The 14,302-nt window shown below is 44.7% G+C and overlaps 3 protein-coding genes across 5 annotated transcripts; 2 read left to right on the top strand and 1 right to left on the bottom strand.

The window, feature by feature from the left end:
- The first annotated feature begins 80 nt into the window (after window positions 1-80).
- On the top strand, window positions 81-9,315 carry Ets21C (Ets at 21C). Of its 3 annotated transcripts, none has more exons than XM_017090262.4 (3): window positions 93-1,890; window positions 5,752-5,992; window positions 8,445-9,315. In XM_017090262.4, exons 1-3 carry the CDS (start codon window positions 1,185-1,187, stop codon window positions 8,917-8,919), a joined length of 1,422 nt encoding a protein of 473 aa, XP_016945751.2. In that variant the 5' UTR covers window positions 93-1,184; the 3' UTR covers window positions 8,920-9,315. The 3 variants fall into 3 exon arrangements, with proteins under 3 accessions (XP_065724338.2, XP_016945751.2, XP_036678537.2); XM_036822642.3 differs by lacking the exon at window positions 93-1,890 and adding an exon at window positions 4,261-4,480; XM_065868266.2 differs by lacking the exons at window positions 5,752-5,992; window positions 8,445-9,315 and adding an exon at window positions 5,405-5,668 and having other exon boundaries at window positions 81-1,890.
- On the bottom strand, window positions 9,305-11,599 carry nAChRbeta3 (nicotinic Acetylcholine Receptor beta3). The gene is made up of 5 exons (XM_017090264.4): window positions 11,406-11,599; window positions 11,150-11,343; window positions 10,387-10,812; window positions 10,132-10,333; window positions 9,305-9,836 (listed from the first exon to the last, which is right to left on the bottom strand). The coding sequence occupies exons 1-5, from the start codon at window positions 11,509-11,511 to the stop codon at window positions 9,445-9,447; spliced, it is 1,320 nt and encodes a 439-aa protein (XP_016945753.2). The 5' UTR covers window positions 11,512-11,599; the 3' UTR covers window positions 9,305-9,444.
- A 758-nt stretch (window positions 11,600-12,357) lies between these two features.
- LOC108021624 (minor histocompatibility antigen H13) lies at window positions 12,358-14,265 on the top strand. The gene is made up of 3 exons (XM_017090433.4): window positions 12,358-12,688; window positions 12,742-13,592; window positions 13,652-14,265. Exons 1-3 carry the CDS (start codon window positions 12,473-12,475, stop codon window positions 13,758-13,760), a joined length of 1,176 nt encoding a protein of 391 aa, XP_016945922.1. The 5' UTR covers window positions 12,358-12,472; the 3' UTR covers window positions 13,761-14,265.
- The last annotated feature ends 37 nt before the right edge of the window (window positions 14,266-14,302 follow it).

Below are 14,302 nucleotides of genomic sequence, written 5' to 3'. Positions count from 1 at the left end.
ACATTAGCTATTTTCTTCTGTGTGATTTTAGCAAGGCGACCTGTTGCCAAAAAATATCAGAAGAGATATGCACCCCCATATAGTAAATTATATCAATGGGCCACAGACAACTAGCGACTCATGCCCGATTTCCCAGAAAGATGACGCGGCAAAAGCGAGAAAAACGAATCCGAATGGGAGGGGAATCAATGAATGAATTTTCGTTGGCCGCCAAACGACCTTACCCCGAGCACCACCCCCTCCGGCCCACGCAAGGCCTGGGGAACTCCGACGGCTTCCCAGCGGTGATCGGCTCTGCCTCTGTGTGTGCTCTATGGAGGAGTGACTCATGCGGAGTACGCCGGTTCCACGACGTCATGCTTAAGGTTGTTATTTGCCAACGATAAGCGGGCACTCGGAAGAGCGAAAGCTCCCGAACCGAAAGCAAACTGGTCCCGACCCCATGGGCCCCCTTGTATTCAGTTCAGCCAGTCGATCATGAGGCAGCCGAATCTGCGAGAGAACGCGAAAGCTCCCGACTTCGTCACCGCTTTATCACAGTCCGCCGGTGCTGATCATTAGTTCGTCACACATCGATCGGTGCGGACGCTCCGTGGAGCAAAGATCAGCGGTCTAGAGGGATCTACGGCGTTACTTTTAACCCCATTCGAGATCGGCGGTCCGGTTCGAGTTCTGTAATCGGTCAATACAATAACGGTTATTAAAAGTTTCCTATCGCTAACTTTCCGCGAAAGATTTCCGCGATTTGCGGCACGTGGAAAGCCGACAGCTGACTCCACTTGTTTGGCCAGCAGGTGAAATACCTTGGCTACCCCTTGGGTGAATCATCCAGCCAAACATCCTAAATCCGTTTCGTTTTCCACGATCAACCGGTTGCAGGCGATTAATTCGAAATTACTAAAGTTAAATTCTCGGAATATAATGAGTAAATGGTATTGATTTTATAGTGCAAACAGTCGCCAAAAATCATAAACACGGTTCAAGCCCCCAAATAAATGGAGCAATAAAGTGTAATTACCACAAGAGCGATGTGTTTTTATTTAAACAAATAAAATGAGCTATATTTAAAGACAAACTAAAGAACATAATGTCAAACACCAGTGAAAACAAAAAGCTACCAACAACCTGGAGCTGATAGTGATTCCATAGTGTTCAAGGAAGGGAACCCGAATATCCCGAATTTAATGGCCATTTTGCAGAAAGGCCACCTTAGCCACAGCCAAATCCCAATCCACATCCAGACGATTTGGTGCCAACAGAGGCCACTTGATGCCATGCACCAGGATGTCCGGCAAAAAAGCATCGGATCCCGAAACGAGACCCAACTGGAAGCGAAGGAGAATAAAATGAATCCAAGTGCCGGAGCCGAGAAGGAGAGCTCTTCCAGCAGGAGAAGAAGCAGAAGGCGGTGCAGCAGCAGTTCCACCAGTGACACCAGTGAATCCTCAGAGTCCTCGGATTCCGGGTCCTCCTCCAGCAGCAGTAGCAATAGCCACAGAAGCCAAACACCCGCCCTCAATTTGCCAGTGCCGGTCCCTCTGGACACGGACAATCCCTCACCACAGCCGCCTCCATCATCTCGAAGGAACTCCAACGATTCCAATCGCTCCGTCTCGCCGGTGGAAGTGCCCGTGGATCCGCATGCCTGGTCCTCCGAGGACATTGCCAGCTGGGTGAAGTGGGCAACGCGGAAATTCCAACTGGATCCGAAGCCGGATGTCGACCGTTTCCCCAAGGACGCCCAGGAGCTGTGCGAGCTGACCCGCGCCGACTTCTGGGTATGTGCGGGATCCAGGCGAGGCGGCATGCTCATGGCCCAACATTTCGCGCTGAGCTTATACCACGCTACCGGACGGGAGACCAGTCCCATGCTCAACGACAACGAACCAAGTGAGTGTACCTAAGGGGATTTTTTATATGATTTTTAAGAAAAAGGATTAAAAATATTTTCCGATTGCAAAAGAGGATTTGGGGGTCCTACCTTGTAAGGTATATCTACAAGAGTGTTGTATATCCTAAAGTCATTAAGAAAATTAACCAGTTTTTAATAATTAGTTTATTATAATATGTATACCCAGGGACTGAAAATAATTATTGATCTGTTTTTTGAATCAAAACATTAAACACTTAGGAGCTACTCACATCCCTGGGATTATATTCGATACCTTCTAAAAATATAAACACTATAAAAAAAAAACACACTTTGTACTCGACTCCAAGAAGCATATACAAATCAGATTTTTATTTTTATCTTTAACTTCTCAAATTGGTAACTACCAGCAGAACTTCATATTTTTATTTAATATTGTGAGTCACTTTCCATATATGTTTTGTGGAATGGATTTTTTGATAAAATACGAGTTTTTGGAATTATATTTAAAATATTTTTTGATAGTTCAAATTCAATGGAATCTTATCAAAAGATAACCCCTCAGTTAATCAAGTTAGTCTCAAGCCCTGTCCACTGCCCAGCAGAAGTGACCAAACAACAGAGCTAATCTCGGACCACATAAATCTGAAGTCCAGAAATCTCCGGATTGATCTGCTTGGTAATTGGGTTCACGAGCTATTCCCAGTGGGGCGATTCCCAGACGCTCGAATCCTTTGTGGTCAGGCATCAATTGAATCCTTTTCTGACCTCCGCCGACGGCCAAATGGCAACTGATTAAGATGCTGGCTGGCTGATAGGGCCGTTACTTATGTGTTTCATTGATTGTTTTTCCCACTTTCCACACTCCTTATTTAATGTGTGCGATAAGGAGGAAAAGTTCCCAAAGTATGGGAAAATCCCCCTGCCAGTGAACCACCTTTTAATTACCTTTTCCCTGACTTTTCCAACTCCATAAACGTAAATCGCTTGGGAAAATCTCTTCGCGACAGCAGCAAAGTATGCAACACTTTTCCAGTTATTAACTGGTGATGATTGGGGCGGGATGGCGAAAGGGGCGGGGCTGGACTTGGCGGGCGGTCGCGTCAAGTGATGAACTTAATAATAAACGATGTAAATATGATAATTTCTCCCAGGATGTGGCATCTAATAATAAAATCAAAGTAATCCCATGCCAGCGACAAAAGTCGCCGAGTCAAGTTCCAGTGGGTGGTGGGGAAAAGTGGGCGTGGTGGGGTGGTGGTTTGGGTGTTTTTCTGGGTGGTTTGTCAGTGACAAGAGCGCTGCGGGTGGTCAGCTCCTGGGCACAGGAAAATATTCATTCGTCGCATCCTTCCTGTGGCAGGAAGAGCGGCTGAAAGGCGGAGGAAAGCCTCCTGATTTGGGTCTGGCATGTGTTGGTGGGTGGGCTATATGGCCATGTAGCCATCTATATAGCTGCCTTGATCCCGAGAGCAGTCGACGTCGATTTAATTGATTTGTTTTTTATGCCAACGAGGATTACGCGTCGTCGCCGTCACGCAGATTACATTTGTTGTGGGCTCCGGTTGTTGTTCCCACGTCTGAGTCACCGTCCCTTTAGCGAAAACTATGCGGGGAAAATGAAATTCCAGCGAAAAGGAAGAACCTACCTTAACGTCAATAAACGCAGCCATTATCTATAGAATTTCTGAAGAACTCAAAAATATTTTCCAACGCAAAAAAAAATTGTTTGCAAAATATCTTTCTATTTTCGTTTTGGTGAAATCCCCTGACATTTTATAAATAACCAAGTGATTCGTAATGGGTATTTAATAGTCGGAAAATGGGAAAAAGAAGCAGTTGTTTATTGTGTGCTTTTCGGTGGGCGTAGTGGGCGGTGGTTGAGTGGCTGCACGTGCCCTCTGACTTTCGTGACTCCTCCGGCAAATGCCGAAGCAGCATTTACCCCCAGCTGCGCAGGTGAACCGTAATCCTTACCGGAGCGCGAGGAACTCCAAGGATGCTCGGCAGAGAGACCATCCGTTCGGTGATAAGGAGCAGAATCCGGCCAGCGCTTCTGACTGAGATTTCAGTTGCCAACTAGCCCTCGTCCTAAACGGTTCATACGCTTCCTGGAAAAATATAACACCACGTTTAAATTCAAAAAATATAGTTCGATTAAAAAAATAAACTAATTAATTAAAAAAAATTGTAATCGGAAACAAATCATTTTTATAAAATGTATAACATTTTAAAGTGCAAATTGATCATTTAAACGTTTTAAATAATTCTAAAAATGTCAAATAGTGAATATTTTTTATTTGTTTGTCACGGATATATTATTAAACATAAATCAATAATAATAAGAAAAGGAATCAAGTAAAAAGTTCAGCATCAGCCGGCGGGTAAAATTCTGAAAAAGACTTTTTGAAAGATCCACTATGAGCGTCAGCGTGGACGTGGGCGTCATGTGGCGCCTGTCGGAGGATTTCAACCGGCGTTTCGGCCTCCGGATGCAGCCGGCACCGCCAGTTGGCCAGCATCCCCATCCGCACCACGGCGCCGTGCACCACCACTACCACCACCACCACCAGCACCACCAACATCCGCACACTTCGATGATCTTCAATGGTAAGAGAGCCGCTCATATGGCCGAAAATTCATCGGAATTTCCGCTGAGACGGGCCGAAATCGAAGAGAATTGCGTGAATGAACGGCGGCGAGGAGGTTTCTCAATGGCAACCACTCGATCTCTGGCATTTCCGGCGAGCGGTGCGTCTAGAAATATGAGTGAATGGGCTCGGGATGGACGGTACTGTGGGTCGTGGGTCCAACGGTCTGATATTGTCTAGAAGTGAGAACTCAGTCTCTTGGCCGCGGCATTGCTTGATCAACGAATGAGTCACCTTGGTTATGGCACTTTCGTGCTTTTGCAGCGGCACTTTGAGGGATTTCCCCGTGGAGGTGCACCGACTACGGGATGTGGGAATGTCCCCATGGCCAATAGTCAATAAAATGTACCTTGGTTAACTGGCTCCTACACGTGAAGGAGATTTGTTATTGTTGGTGATTTTACATAAATTCATTTATATATTTTTCCTGTAAACCATTAAGTAAAGGGTTAATCACGTACGCCCATACCAATTTAAAGCAGTTTAGGATTACAAGTAAAATCTTTAAAAATATAAAAATAAAATAAAATTATTTATTTAAATTACAAGAAAAATAATTTCTTTGTAAAGTTTATCGGTATTCGTCGAAACATATATAAAACCCATTTCTAATAAATTATTGTATTCGAATTTTTATTCCGATATCTTGGTAGAAAACAATATCACTTAATTTACTGAAAATATTTCATTTGTTTTCGACGAATACTGATAAACTTTACAATTCTTTCTTATCCAATACTTTAAACGGATATAGTTTTTTGTCTTTGATAAGACCAGATTTTTTCACAGGCTTCAAAATGTAACTCGTTAATAAGGAATATAAGAAATTTCATTGTTTCAGCTTAAAAAAAAATCGTTTCTTACGTTCCTATTTATTTTATAGATAGCAATATAACATTTAATCAAGCATGCCGTTCCAAGTTGATTTTATACCGGTTTTTCTCGGCGTGCAATGTGATCCAGGATTTATGTCCGCTTGCGGTTGATTTTCTGTGAATCCGCGCTGGCTTATGGCATTCAGCTCCACTTGGCACTCTTGCCACGTCGTCGTCCCTTCCCCGCCAGAAAATCTCGTTTGGCCGTGTTGGTTTTCTCTCCTCTCGCTCGCTCTCTCTGCCCACATATCTTGGTGTCTCTGCTGCCAGAGTATCTGTATCTGTATCTGTAGCTGGGGGCTACGGGGTCTGTATCTGCGTACTCGCCACTAACGCCACCTCCGCTCTCTTTCAGATCCGTATCAGCTGCTGAACGCTGCCTCGCACCGATTGGTCGCCCAGGGCTCAGGGGGCCAGATTCAGCTGTGGCAGTTTCTGTTGGAACTGCTCGCCGATTCGTCCAATGCCGCCGCCATCAGTTGGGAAGGCCAATCGGGCGAGTTCCGGCTCATCGACCCCGACGAGGTGGCCAGGCGGTGGGGCGAGAGGAAGGCCAAGCCCAACATGAACTACGACAAGCTGAGCCGGGCTCTCAGGTAAGTCTATGCATAGTCTCTATGCACTTTGTTTACCCTACGAAATTACAATTTGATTGGAAATTTATTGGTCATAAGTTTATTAAAATACTGAAAGTGATAAATAATGTCTACGTCAAAATTGGGATCCAATAACTCGAGTTATCCATTAAAGAAATACCAAAAAATTAAACATGAAAATAGGCAAAATTTTCGACCCTCTCTCAAAATAAATATTTGAATGTAGAATATTAGAGAATTTCACCACAAACTCATAGAGGTATCCCACTTCAAAATCGGGATCCAATATCTCGAGTTATGCAATAAAGAGTTGCAGTTTTGGGTTCCCATTCTGAACACCAATGGAAATACGGAAAAATCCAACATGAAAATGGGCGAAAATTTCGACCCTCTCTCAAAATAAATATTTTAATGTAGAGTATTGGGGAAATTCACCACGAACTCATAGAGGTATCCCACGTCTAAATCTGAATCCAACAACTCAAGATATGAAATCCAGAAGTGCAGTTTTGGGTTCCCTTACTGAAAGCCATTGGAATTACGGAAAAATCAAACATGAAAATATCTTAAAATTTTGACACTTTTTTAAGAAAAAAACTTAAATGTAGAATATTAGAGAATTTCACCACAAATTTATAGAGGTATCACGCGTCTAAATCGGGATCCAATTACCCAAGTTATAAAAGTTAGAAGTTCAATTTTGGCTTCCCCTTCTGAGGGCCATTGGAATTACGGAAAAATCTAACATGAATATGCGTTAAAATTTGGACCCTCTTTTTAAATTAATATTTGAATGTAGAATATTAGAGAATTAAATCACAAACTCATAGAGGTATTTCACTTCAAAATCGGGATCCAATAACTCGAGTTTTGCACTAAAGAGGTTCAGTTTTGGGTTACCGTTTTGAACACCATTGGAAATACGGAAAAATCAAACATGAAAATAAGCAAAAATTTCGACCCACTTTTAAAATAAATATTTAGATCTAGAATATTAGAGAATTAGACTACAAACTCATAGAGGTGACCCACTTCAGAATCGGGATCCAATACCCCAAGTTATGGAATCTAGAAGTGCAGTTTTGGGTTCCCATTCTGAACACCATTGGAAATTCGAAAAATCGAACATGAAAATGGGCAAAAATTTCGATCCTCTCTCAAAATAAATATTTGAATGTAGAATATTAGGGAATTTCACCACGAACTTATAGAGGTATCCCACGTCTAAATCGGAATCCAACAACTCAAGATATGAAATCCAGAAGTGCAGTTTTGGGTTCCCTTACTGAAAGCCATTGGAATTACGGAAAAACCAAACATGAAAATATGTTAAAGTTTGGACACTTTTTTAAGATAAAAACTTAAATGTAGAATATTAGAGAATTTCACCACAAATTCATAGAGGTATCAAGCGTCTAAATCAGGATCCAATTTTTGGCTTCCCCTTCTGAGGGCCATTGGAATTACGGAAAAATCAATCATGAAAATGAGTTAAAATTTGTACCCTCTTTTTAAATAAATATTTGAATGCAGAATTTTAGAGAACTAAACCACAAACTCATAGAGGTGTCCCACTTCAAAATCGGGATCCAATAACTCGAGTTATGCAATAAAGAGGTGCAGTTTTGGGTTCCCATTGTGAACACCATTGGAAATTCGAAAAATCGAACATGAAAATGGGCAAAAATTTCGATCCTCTCTCAAAATAAATATTTGAATGTAGAGTATTGGGGAATTTCACCACGAACTCATAGAGGTATCCCAAGTCTATATCGGAATCCAACAACTCAAGATATGAAATCCAGAAGTGCAGTTTTGGGTTCCCTTACTGAAAGCCATTGGAATTACGGAATTACGATCATGAAAATGGGCGAAAATTTCGACCCTCTCTCAAAAAAAATATTTGAATGCAGAATATTAGAGAATTAAACCACAAACTCATAGAGGTATTCCACTTCAAAATCGGGATCCAATACCTCAAGTTATGCATTTAAGAAGTGCAGTTTTAGGTTCCCATTTTAAACACCATTGGAATCACGGAAAAAACAAACATGAAAATGGTCAAAAATTTGGACCCTCTCTTGAAATAAATATTTAAATGTAGAATATTAGAGAATTAAACCACAAACTCATAGAGGCATCCCACATCAAAAACGGGTTCCAATAACTAGAGTTGTGCAATAATGAGATGCAGTTTTGGGTTCCCATTCTGAACACCATTGGAAATACGGAAAAACTAAACAAACAAACATTGTTTACCTCTTTCAAAGAAAGTTTTTAACTTTAATAATAATAATATTAATATTTAAAAGTAATTTTCCAAAATTGCCTAAAAAATAATCTTTTTAAAATAATTTTTTTAAATATATGATTAAAATATAGATTTTAAATAAATTCTTAAGCTTTCAAAAGTCAAAAGAGATTTTAAATCCCGAATTTCTTCAAAATACAGGTACTACTACGACAAGAACATCATGACCAAGGTGCACGGCAAGCGGTACGCCTACAAGTTCGACTTTCATGGGCTGATGGCCGCCTGCCAGGCCCAGGCGCAGGGAGGAGATCCGGCGGCCAGTATGCTAGGTTCCTACAACCACCACGGGGGTGGGGCGATGCAGTTGGCCCGCCACCCACCGCCGCTGCACCACCACCCCCACCAGCACTCTCATCCGCACCACCAGCTGGCCCAGCCGCACTTCCTGCACCCCCACCATTCATCGCCCGCCTCCACCAGCTCCAGCTTGGGATTCCCCTCCTCCTCGACGGCCTCCTCACAAGCCTCGCCCTCCGCTTCCGCCTCCACTTCGAATTTCACAGCTCCATTCCAAGGCGGGACAGCAGCCGGGGACCCGGTCAGGACGTCCACATCCTCAGCGGGAAACTACGACCAGGGCACGGGCACTCCCACCGCAAATGCATTTAATTGAGGCCGCAGCAACCCCAATTTGTCGCCGCGGTTGTGGAGGGTGGAGGTTGGAGGATGCGCAGGGACCACCCATTGCGCAAAGAGAGAGCGGAGAGCCAAGCCAACATCCCAGGAATCCCAACCATCCCACCACCCTTCGAGGGTCAGACCTCTGGCCGTAAAAAGGTCATTTCGCATAATTCCAGCTACTTTTGGTTAATTGAGGAATTGTGATAACCTGGAGCATCATCGCAGAGCAATACTCGGAAACGAGAGCCAATTTGTTACTTAGCCTGTTATCCTTCGCTTCTAGTTGTAAGCAGACATTCGGCAGAGGTCCTTTATTCCAAATGGGTCTCATCATTAAATAATTCTAAGTTCGCACACTCAGTAAATACATGAAATCAAAAATGCAAAATTAGTTCAGAGTGCACCCACACCTTGACTCAGATCGTCCGGTGGCTCTAGAAGATTAAATATAATTTCGGGATTTCTTGACAACGACCTTACTCAAGGTGGGGGTGCAACTGTTTTGGCTTAGGACAGGCTAGACGGCGCAGCAGATGGCCAGGACGAGGAAGGCTAGGCTGAAGACCACGAAGAAAATGCGGTCCACGGCGGTGGCGAGCAGTGCCCAGTCGAACTGGTTGGCCTTGGAGCCCGGCGCCTCGGTGGGATTGATGCCCAGCGGACTGGTCGCGTCCTGCTCGTCGGGATTGTCGTACAGGTGCTCGTCCATCTCCTTGGTCTTCTCCGCCTCCGCCCCACCCGTGGTGCTGAACTGTGAGAGGAGCAGCCAGGTGCCCAGGTTGCCGTGGAGCAGCTTCCTCAGCGCCTCCGGCAGGCGCCTCTTGTGCTTGGCGGTGGCCAGGTACAGGACCAGCACCTCGATGATCGTGGACACGCTCAAGAACAGCAGGGTAGTGCTATAGAAGAGCACTGAAATGAGAATTAATAGCGTATCTAGTAAGTATCTGTACTCATTCTATCTTAACAAATCTTGAAATTAAAATACTTTATAATTATAGGATGTTAAAATGAATTGTGAAAAGGGGATGGGACTTGAAACTAGTTGTATCATGATGAAAACCAAAGTATAAAGATGGATTAAATCTAATGATAATGAATCAAACTTTGGGAAAGCAGTTCAAGCTTCCCCCTGTACAACAAGGGCTCTTAACAGCAAAGTAGTAATAAACGATGCAGCGGCACCTCTCTAAAAGCTAGGACTCACCCACTAGCGGCGTATTGTTGGACAGCACGGGTAGCAGTTGGGCGAAGTACATCAGGAAGGCGGCGATCACAATGATAAGCAGGCCGTTGATCATGATCTTCTCGCCTCCCATGTGTGGCGGCAGCCAAAAGGCGGATAGGGCCAGGATGACGACGCAGGAGGCGGGCGTGTAGATGACGGCAGTGTACATCGAAGACAGGCGCTGAGCGGAATAAATAAATGTATTTGATCCAAAGACTCTGAATTTTCCCTTACCTTTGCAACCAGAGTGTACTCCATGTAGCCGTTGTAGTCCTGACTCACAAACTCCGCCCTGGAGTCCACGATCTCCCACTCCGGCGACTGCACCAGGTTGTCGTGGTCCAGGGATTTATCCTTCCCCGTGCTGTTGTCCGGCAGGATGACCTTTAAGCCCCAGGAGCCGATCTTCAGCTTGCAGGTCTGCTTGTCGTGCGGCCAATTCAGCATGTTGAGATCGCAGTAGGCCGAGTACAGGGCTGGAGGCATCCGCCGGAAGTGTCCGTCGTGGGTGAGGGTCACCTGGGTATCCGCCAATAAGCCACCCTCGTCGCCGTTGAAGAGCGTTATCTGCGGCGTCCAAACCTCGCTGGACCGCAAAGTGATCTCCGTGATGTTGTCGTACTCCGATGGGTGCCATACGCGCTGCTCATCCCTCCACCGCTAAGGATTACACGGATTAAAGTATACAGCTCTTAGCAACGTTGTAGATATTGGTTGTGAGCTATACCGAATTTCCAAAATGGTTTTTTAACTTAAATATGATACTTCCTGAAGTCATGTTCCAACGCATTCCTCGTATTTAAAAAAGCACAATACCCAAAAATTAATAAAACGAAACCGTGCCAATAACCCGACTAATTAGATAATATTTTAACAAATTCCACTTTCCGCGACATTTTTTGCCGAAACGGAATGTTTATCGAGTGTATGTGAACTTGAGGAAAAAAACAAAAACTTATCTTGTTTTCTGAGCAATGCAGGAAAAGGATCGACTTACGATATTCAGCCAGCAGTGGGTGGTCATTTTGCCGTTCAACTCATCGATGTCTATGTAATTGATCACCATTCCGAGGGAGACGTTTGTGGGAGATCCTTGGAACTGGGGCTGCACATCGCTGTCGTAGTTCAGGAACAGTCCTGCGTGGAGGCGATCCAAGGCCTTGACATTGCCCTTCTTTGGCTCCGAGTCAGCTGGGGGAGATTTGGATCCATTAATCAGTGGCTTATGCAACTGCGGGGCCGCAAACACTTACAAGTGGCGCCTGGCACGGAAGCCGAAACCATGAGTAGTATCCCCATTAGCATCTGCAGTAGTCCAGGACCGGAAATCAGTGGGTTTATCTTGGGAGTCGTCGTCATTGTAAAGACCGGTCGCGATTTTAGAGCAGTATCCAATATCCAATGCTTGCCTCTCGGAATCTGAAAGGGAACTGAGCTCAGCTTGCGGTCTGGCACATGGCCGAGGTTCCATTATCAACGGACTCCTCTGCCGACGTCGCTGATAACATAGCATCCCACATATTTTTGTGTGGGAGGCCGTATTGTATCTAAGTTTGGAGGGGAATGAAAGTAACTTATTATGATACTAATATTTTAAAAAATACTATAGATTCTATAAATATCTTTAGATTATGTCAAATATTGTAAAAGCTTTTATGGGCTTTTATATTCTAAGAGTCCAGAAGCTTGTCGGTCTTTAAATGTATTCTGTTTTGATTGTTGCATTTTTGTGTTTAATCAATCATTTTAAATATTATATTCGTTATTTTTGTCTAGTGACACTTTTTGACTGTTAAACGATAGTGACACTAACGATGTTTTGAGGTTTTGTGAGTTTTTTGTTCAGCCAATATGGGGTATTCACCTAGAAAAATAAGGATGTTCTCTAACAAGGCAATGGGGATTCTTAACAAAATTGAAAAAAGAATTTTAGCATAGTACGTGTTTATTCATGGTTTGTCATTAAACTTAAAAAGTTTTTAAATGAAGTATAAGTTTATTTAATACCAAAAAATGTATTAAAGCAGCTTTGCTTCACAAGTTTGGTTGAAATCAGACTTAAAGATTACAAGTGTTAGTCCAGAAAAACAAAATAAATTAATTGCGAGAGCGCAAGAAAAGAAGTGGTGGGATATGGTGGCGATACTATCGCGATAGTTTTCAAACGGTGCAGGCTGGTCGATACTTCCACCTCTATTCGAGATTGTTGACGTGTTGCGATTATAATACTGCTGCGTGTCACTTCACTTTTCAACCCCGCAAGCCGGCGATTTTCATCGGAAGCACCAGCTCAGCTCAGCTCAGGATTGGATTGGACACCATGGCGGAGGAAGTGTTTGGAACCGTGAAGGAGGTGCTCAAGGGCATCATCGAGAATGTGAACGCCGCGCCGAAGAACGAATCGGCGCCCGGGGAGAAGAAGACGCCATCCACGCCCGAGGGCATGGCGGTGGCCTACAGCAGCCTGGTGGTGATGGCCATGCTGCCCATCATCTTCGGCTCCATCCGCTCCGTGAAGCTGCACAAGCTGAAGAAGGTAGGTGGCTGCAATCCTGTCGAGAGTCGGGGCCTAACCTTTATTTCCTGCAGTCCACGGGCGAGAAGGCGGACACGATGACCAAGAAGGACGCCATGTACTTCCCGCTGATCGCCTCGGTGGCCCTCTTCGGGCTCTACCTGTTCTTCAAGATCTTCCAAAAGGTGCACATCAACTACCTGCTCACCGGGTACTTCTTCGTGCTGGGAGTGATTGCGCTGGCGCACCTGCTCAGCCCGGTGATCAACTCGCTGATGCCCGCCGCCGTGCCCAAGGTGCCCTTCCACATCCTGTTCACCAAGGGCGAGGGCAAGCACAAGGAGGACATCGTGAACTACAAGTTCTCCACGCACGACATCGTCTGCCTGGTGATCTCTTCGGTGATCGGGGTGTGGTACCTGCTCAAGAAGCACTGGATCGCCAACAACCTGTTCGGACTGGCCTTCGCCATCAACGGCGTGGAGATGCTGCACTTGAACAACTTCGTGACGGGCGTCATCCTGCTGAGCGGGCTGTTTTTCTACGACATTTTCTGGGTGTTCGGCACCAACGTGATGGTCACCGTGGCCAAGAGCTTCGAGGCCCCCATCAAGCTAGTGTTCCCCCAGGACCTGATCGAGAACGGCCTGAACGCTTCCAACTTCGCCATGCTGGGACTGGGCGACATAGTCATTCCGGGCATCTTCATTGCTCTGCTGCTGCGCTTCGACGACAGCAAGAAGCGCAAGACGCGCATCTATTTCTACTCCACGCTGATCGCCTACTTCCTGGGCCTGCTGGCCACCATCTTCGTGATGCACGTGTTCAAGCACGCGCAGCCGGCCCTACTCTACCTGGTGCCAGCCTGCATGGGCACCCCGCTCCTGGTGGCCCTCGTCCGCGGCGAGCTGAAGGTCCTCTTTGCGTAAGTCTGCAGTTTGGCTTCACCACCTATCAGAAACTAAGCTGTGTTTCCTCCCCCAGCTATGAAGACCATCCCGAGGAGAAACCCGAAAAGAAGGAGAAGAAGGAAAAGGACGAGAGCACCAGCTCGTCCAGCAGCAAAAAGAAGGAGTCCAAGAAGGGCAAGTAGGTGGCCAGGACCCAGAACTCTCCGCGAACAACATCTCCATTCGATCCATCGTTAAAGTCTTCTGCAGTTAGCCAAGCCTCCTTTTTGTTATCGCTTCACTATCAATCACGGTCCGTAACTTTTACGGCACACACCGCTACAAAAGACGAATCACTTAATGCGTTAGTTACGTTCCTTGGCCAGGCACAACAACCTTATTTAGTTCGATTAGTTTACAATTGTAGAAAATTATTTGTCTACTTTTTTACAGAATCAAATTTAAACGTAGAATTCAACTAATTTATGTGGCTCCCCGCGAAGGAAGCTTCTATTTAAGACAACAGTTTAGATACGAATATATTCCAATTTTTGTACAACAGTGAGCGTCCTCTAAATAAATCTATTTAAAGATCTCGGATTTGATAGGGAACCACTATGGACTGCTAGCACTGCATTTCATAAAACCTAATGCAATAGTTTATGTATACAGTTCAAATGCGAATAAATTCTAGTTTTCGTATCGGAAGTTATGTGTTGCACTTAATTTAGAGGGTGTTTTTTGA

This window comes from Drosophila suzukii, chromosome 2L (genome assembly GCF_043229965.1).
Source record: "Drosophila suzukii chromosome 2L, CBGP_Dsuzu_IsoJpt1.0, whole genome shotgun sequence".
NCBI lineage: Eukaryota > Metazoa > Arthropoda > Insecta > Diptera > Drosophilidae > Drosophila > Drosophila suzukii.
Note: the sequence above shows the minus strand (reverse complement) of the source record. Positions and strands in the feature narration are given on the sequence as shown.

What these genes read in the sequence shown, in the direction of transcription:
- Ets21C (XM_017090262.4), top strand. Translation starts at nt 1,185, where the DNA reads ATGGCCATTTTGCAGAAAGGCCACCTTAGCCACAGCCAAATCCCAATC. An exon ending in GCTCAACGACAACGAACCAA is followed by an intron (nt 1,891 to 5,751) that starts GTGAGTGTACCT and finishes GCTCTCTTTCAG; the next exon opens with ATCCGTATCAGCTGCTGAAC. An exon ending in AAGCTGAGCCGGGCTCTCAG is followed by an intron (nt 5,993 to 8,444) that starts GTAAGTCTATGC and finishes TTCAAAATACAG; the next exon opens with GTACTACTACGACAAGAACA.
- nAChRbeta3 (XM_017090264.4), bottom strand. Translation starts at nt 11,511, where the DNA reads ATGACGACGACTCCCAAGATAAACCCACTGATTTCCGGTCCTGGACTA. An exon ending in TTCCGTGCCAGGCGCCACTT is followed by an intron (nt 11,344 to 11,405) that starts GTAAGTGTTTGC and finishes AATCTCCCCCAG; the next exon opens with CTGACTCGGAGCCAAAGAAG. An exon ending in CCCACTGCTGGCTGAATATC is followed by an intron (nt 10,813 to 11,149) that starts GTAAGTCGATCC and finishes TGTAATCCTTAG; the next exon opens with CGGTGGAGGGATGAGCAGCG.
- LOC108021624 (XM_017090433.4), top strand. Translation starts at nt 12,473, where the DNA reads ATGGCGGAGGAAGTGTTTGGAACCGTGAAGGAGGTGCTCAAGGGCATC. An exon ending in AGCTGCACAAGCTGAAGAAG is followed by an intron (nt 12,689 to 12,741) that starts GTAGGTGGCTGC and finishes TATTTCCTGCAG; the next exon opens with TCCACGGGCGAGAAGGCGGA. An exon ending in GAGCTGAAGGTCCTCTTTGC is followed by an intron (nt 13,593 to 13,651) that starts GTAAGTCTGCAG and finishes TTCCTCCCCCAG; the next exon opens with CTATGAAGACCATCCCGAGG.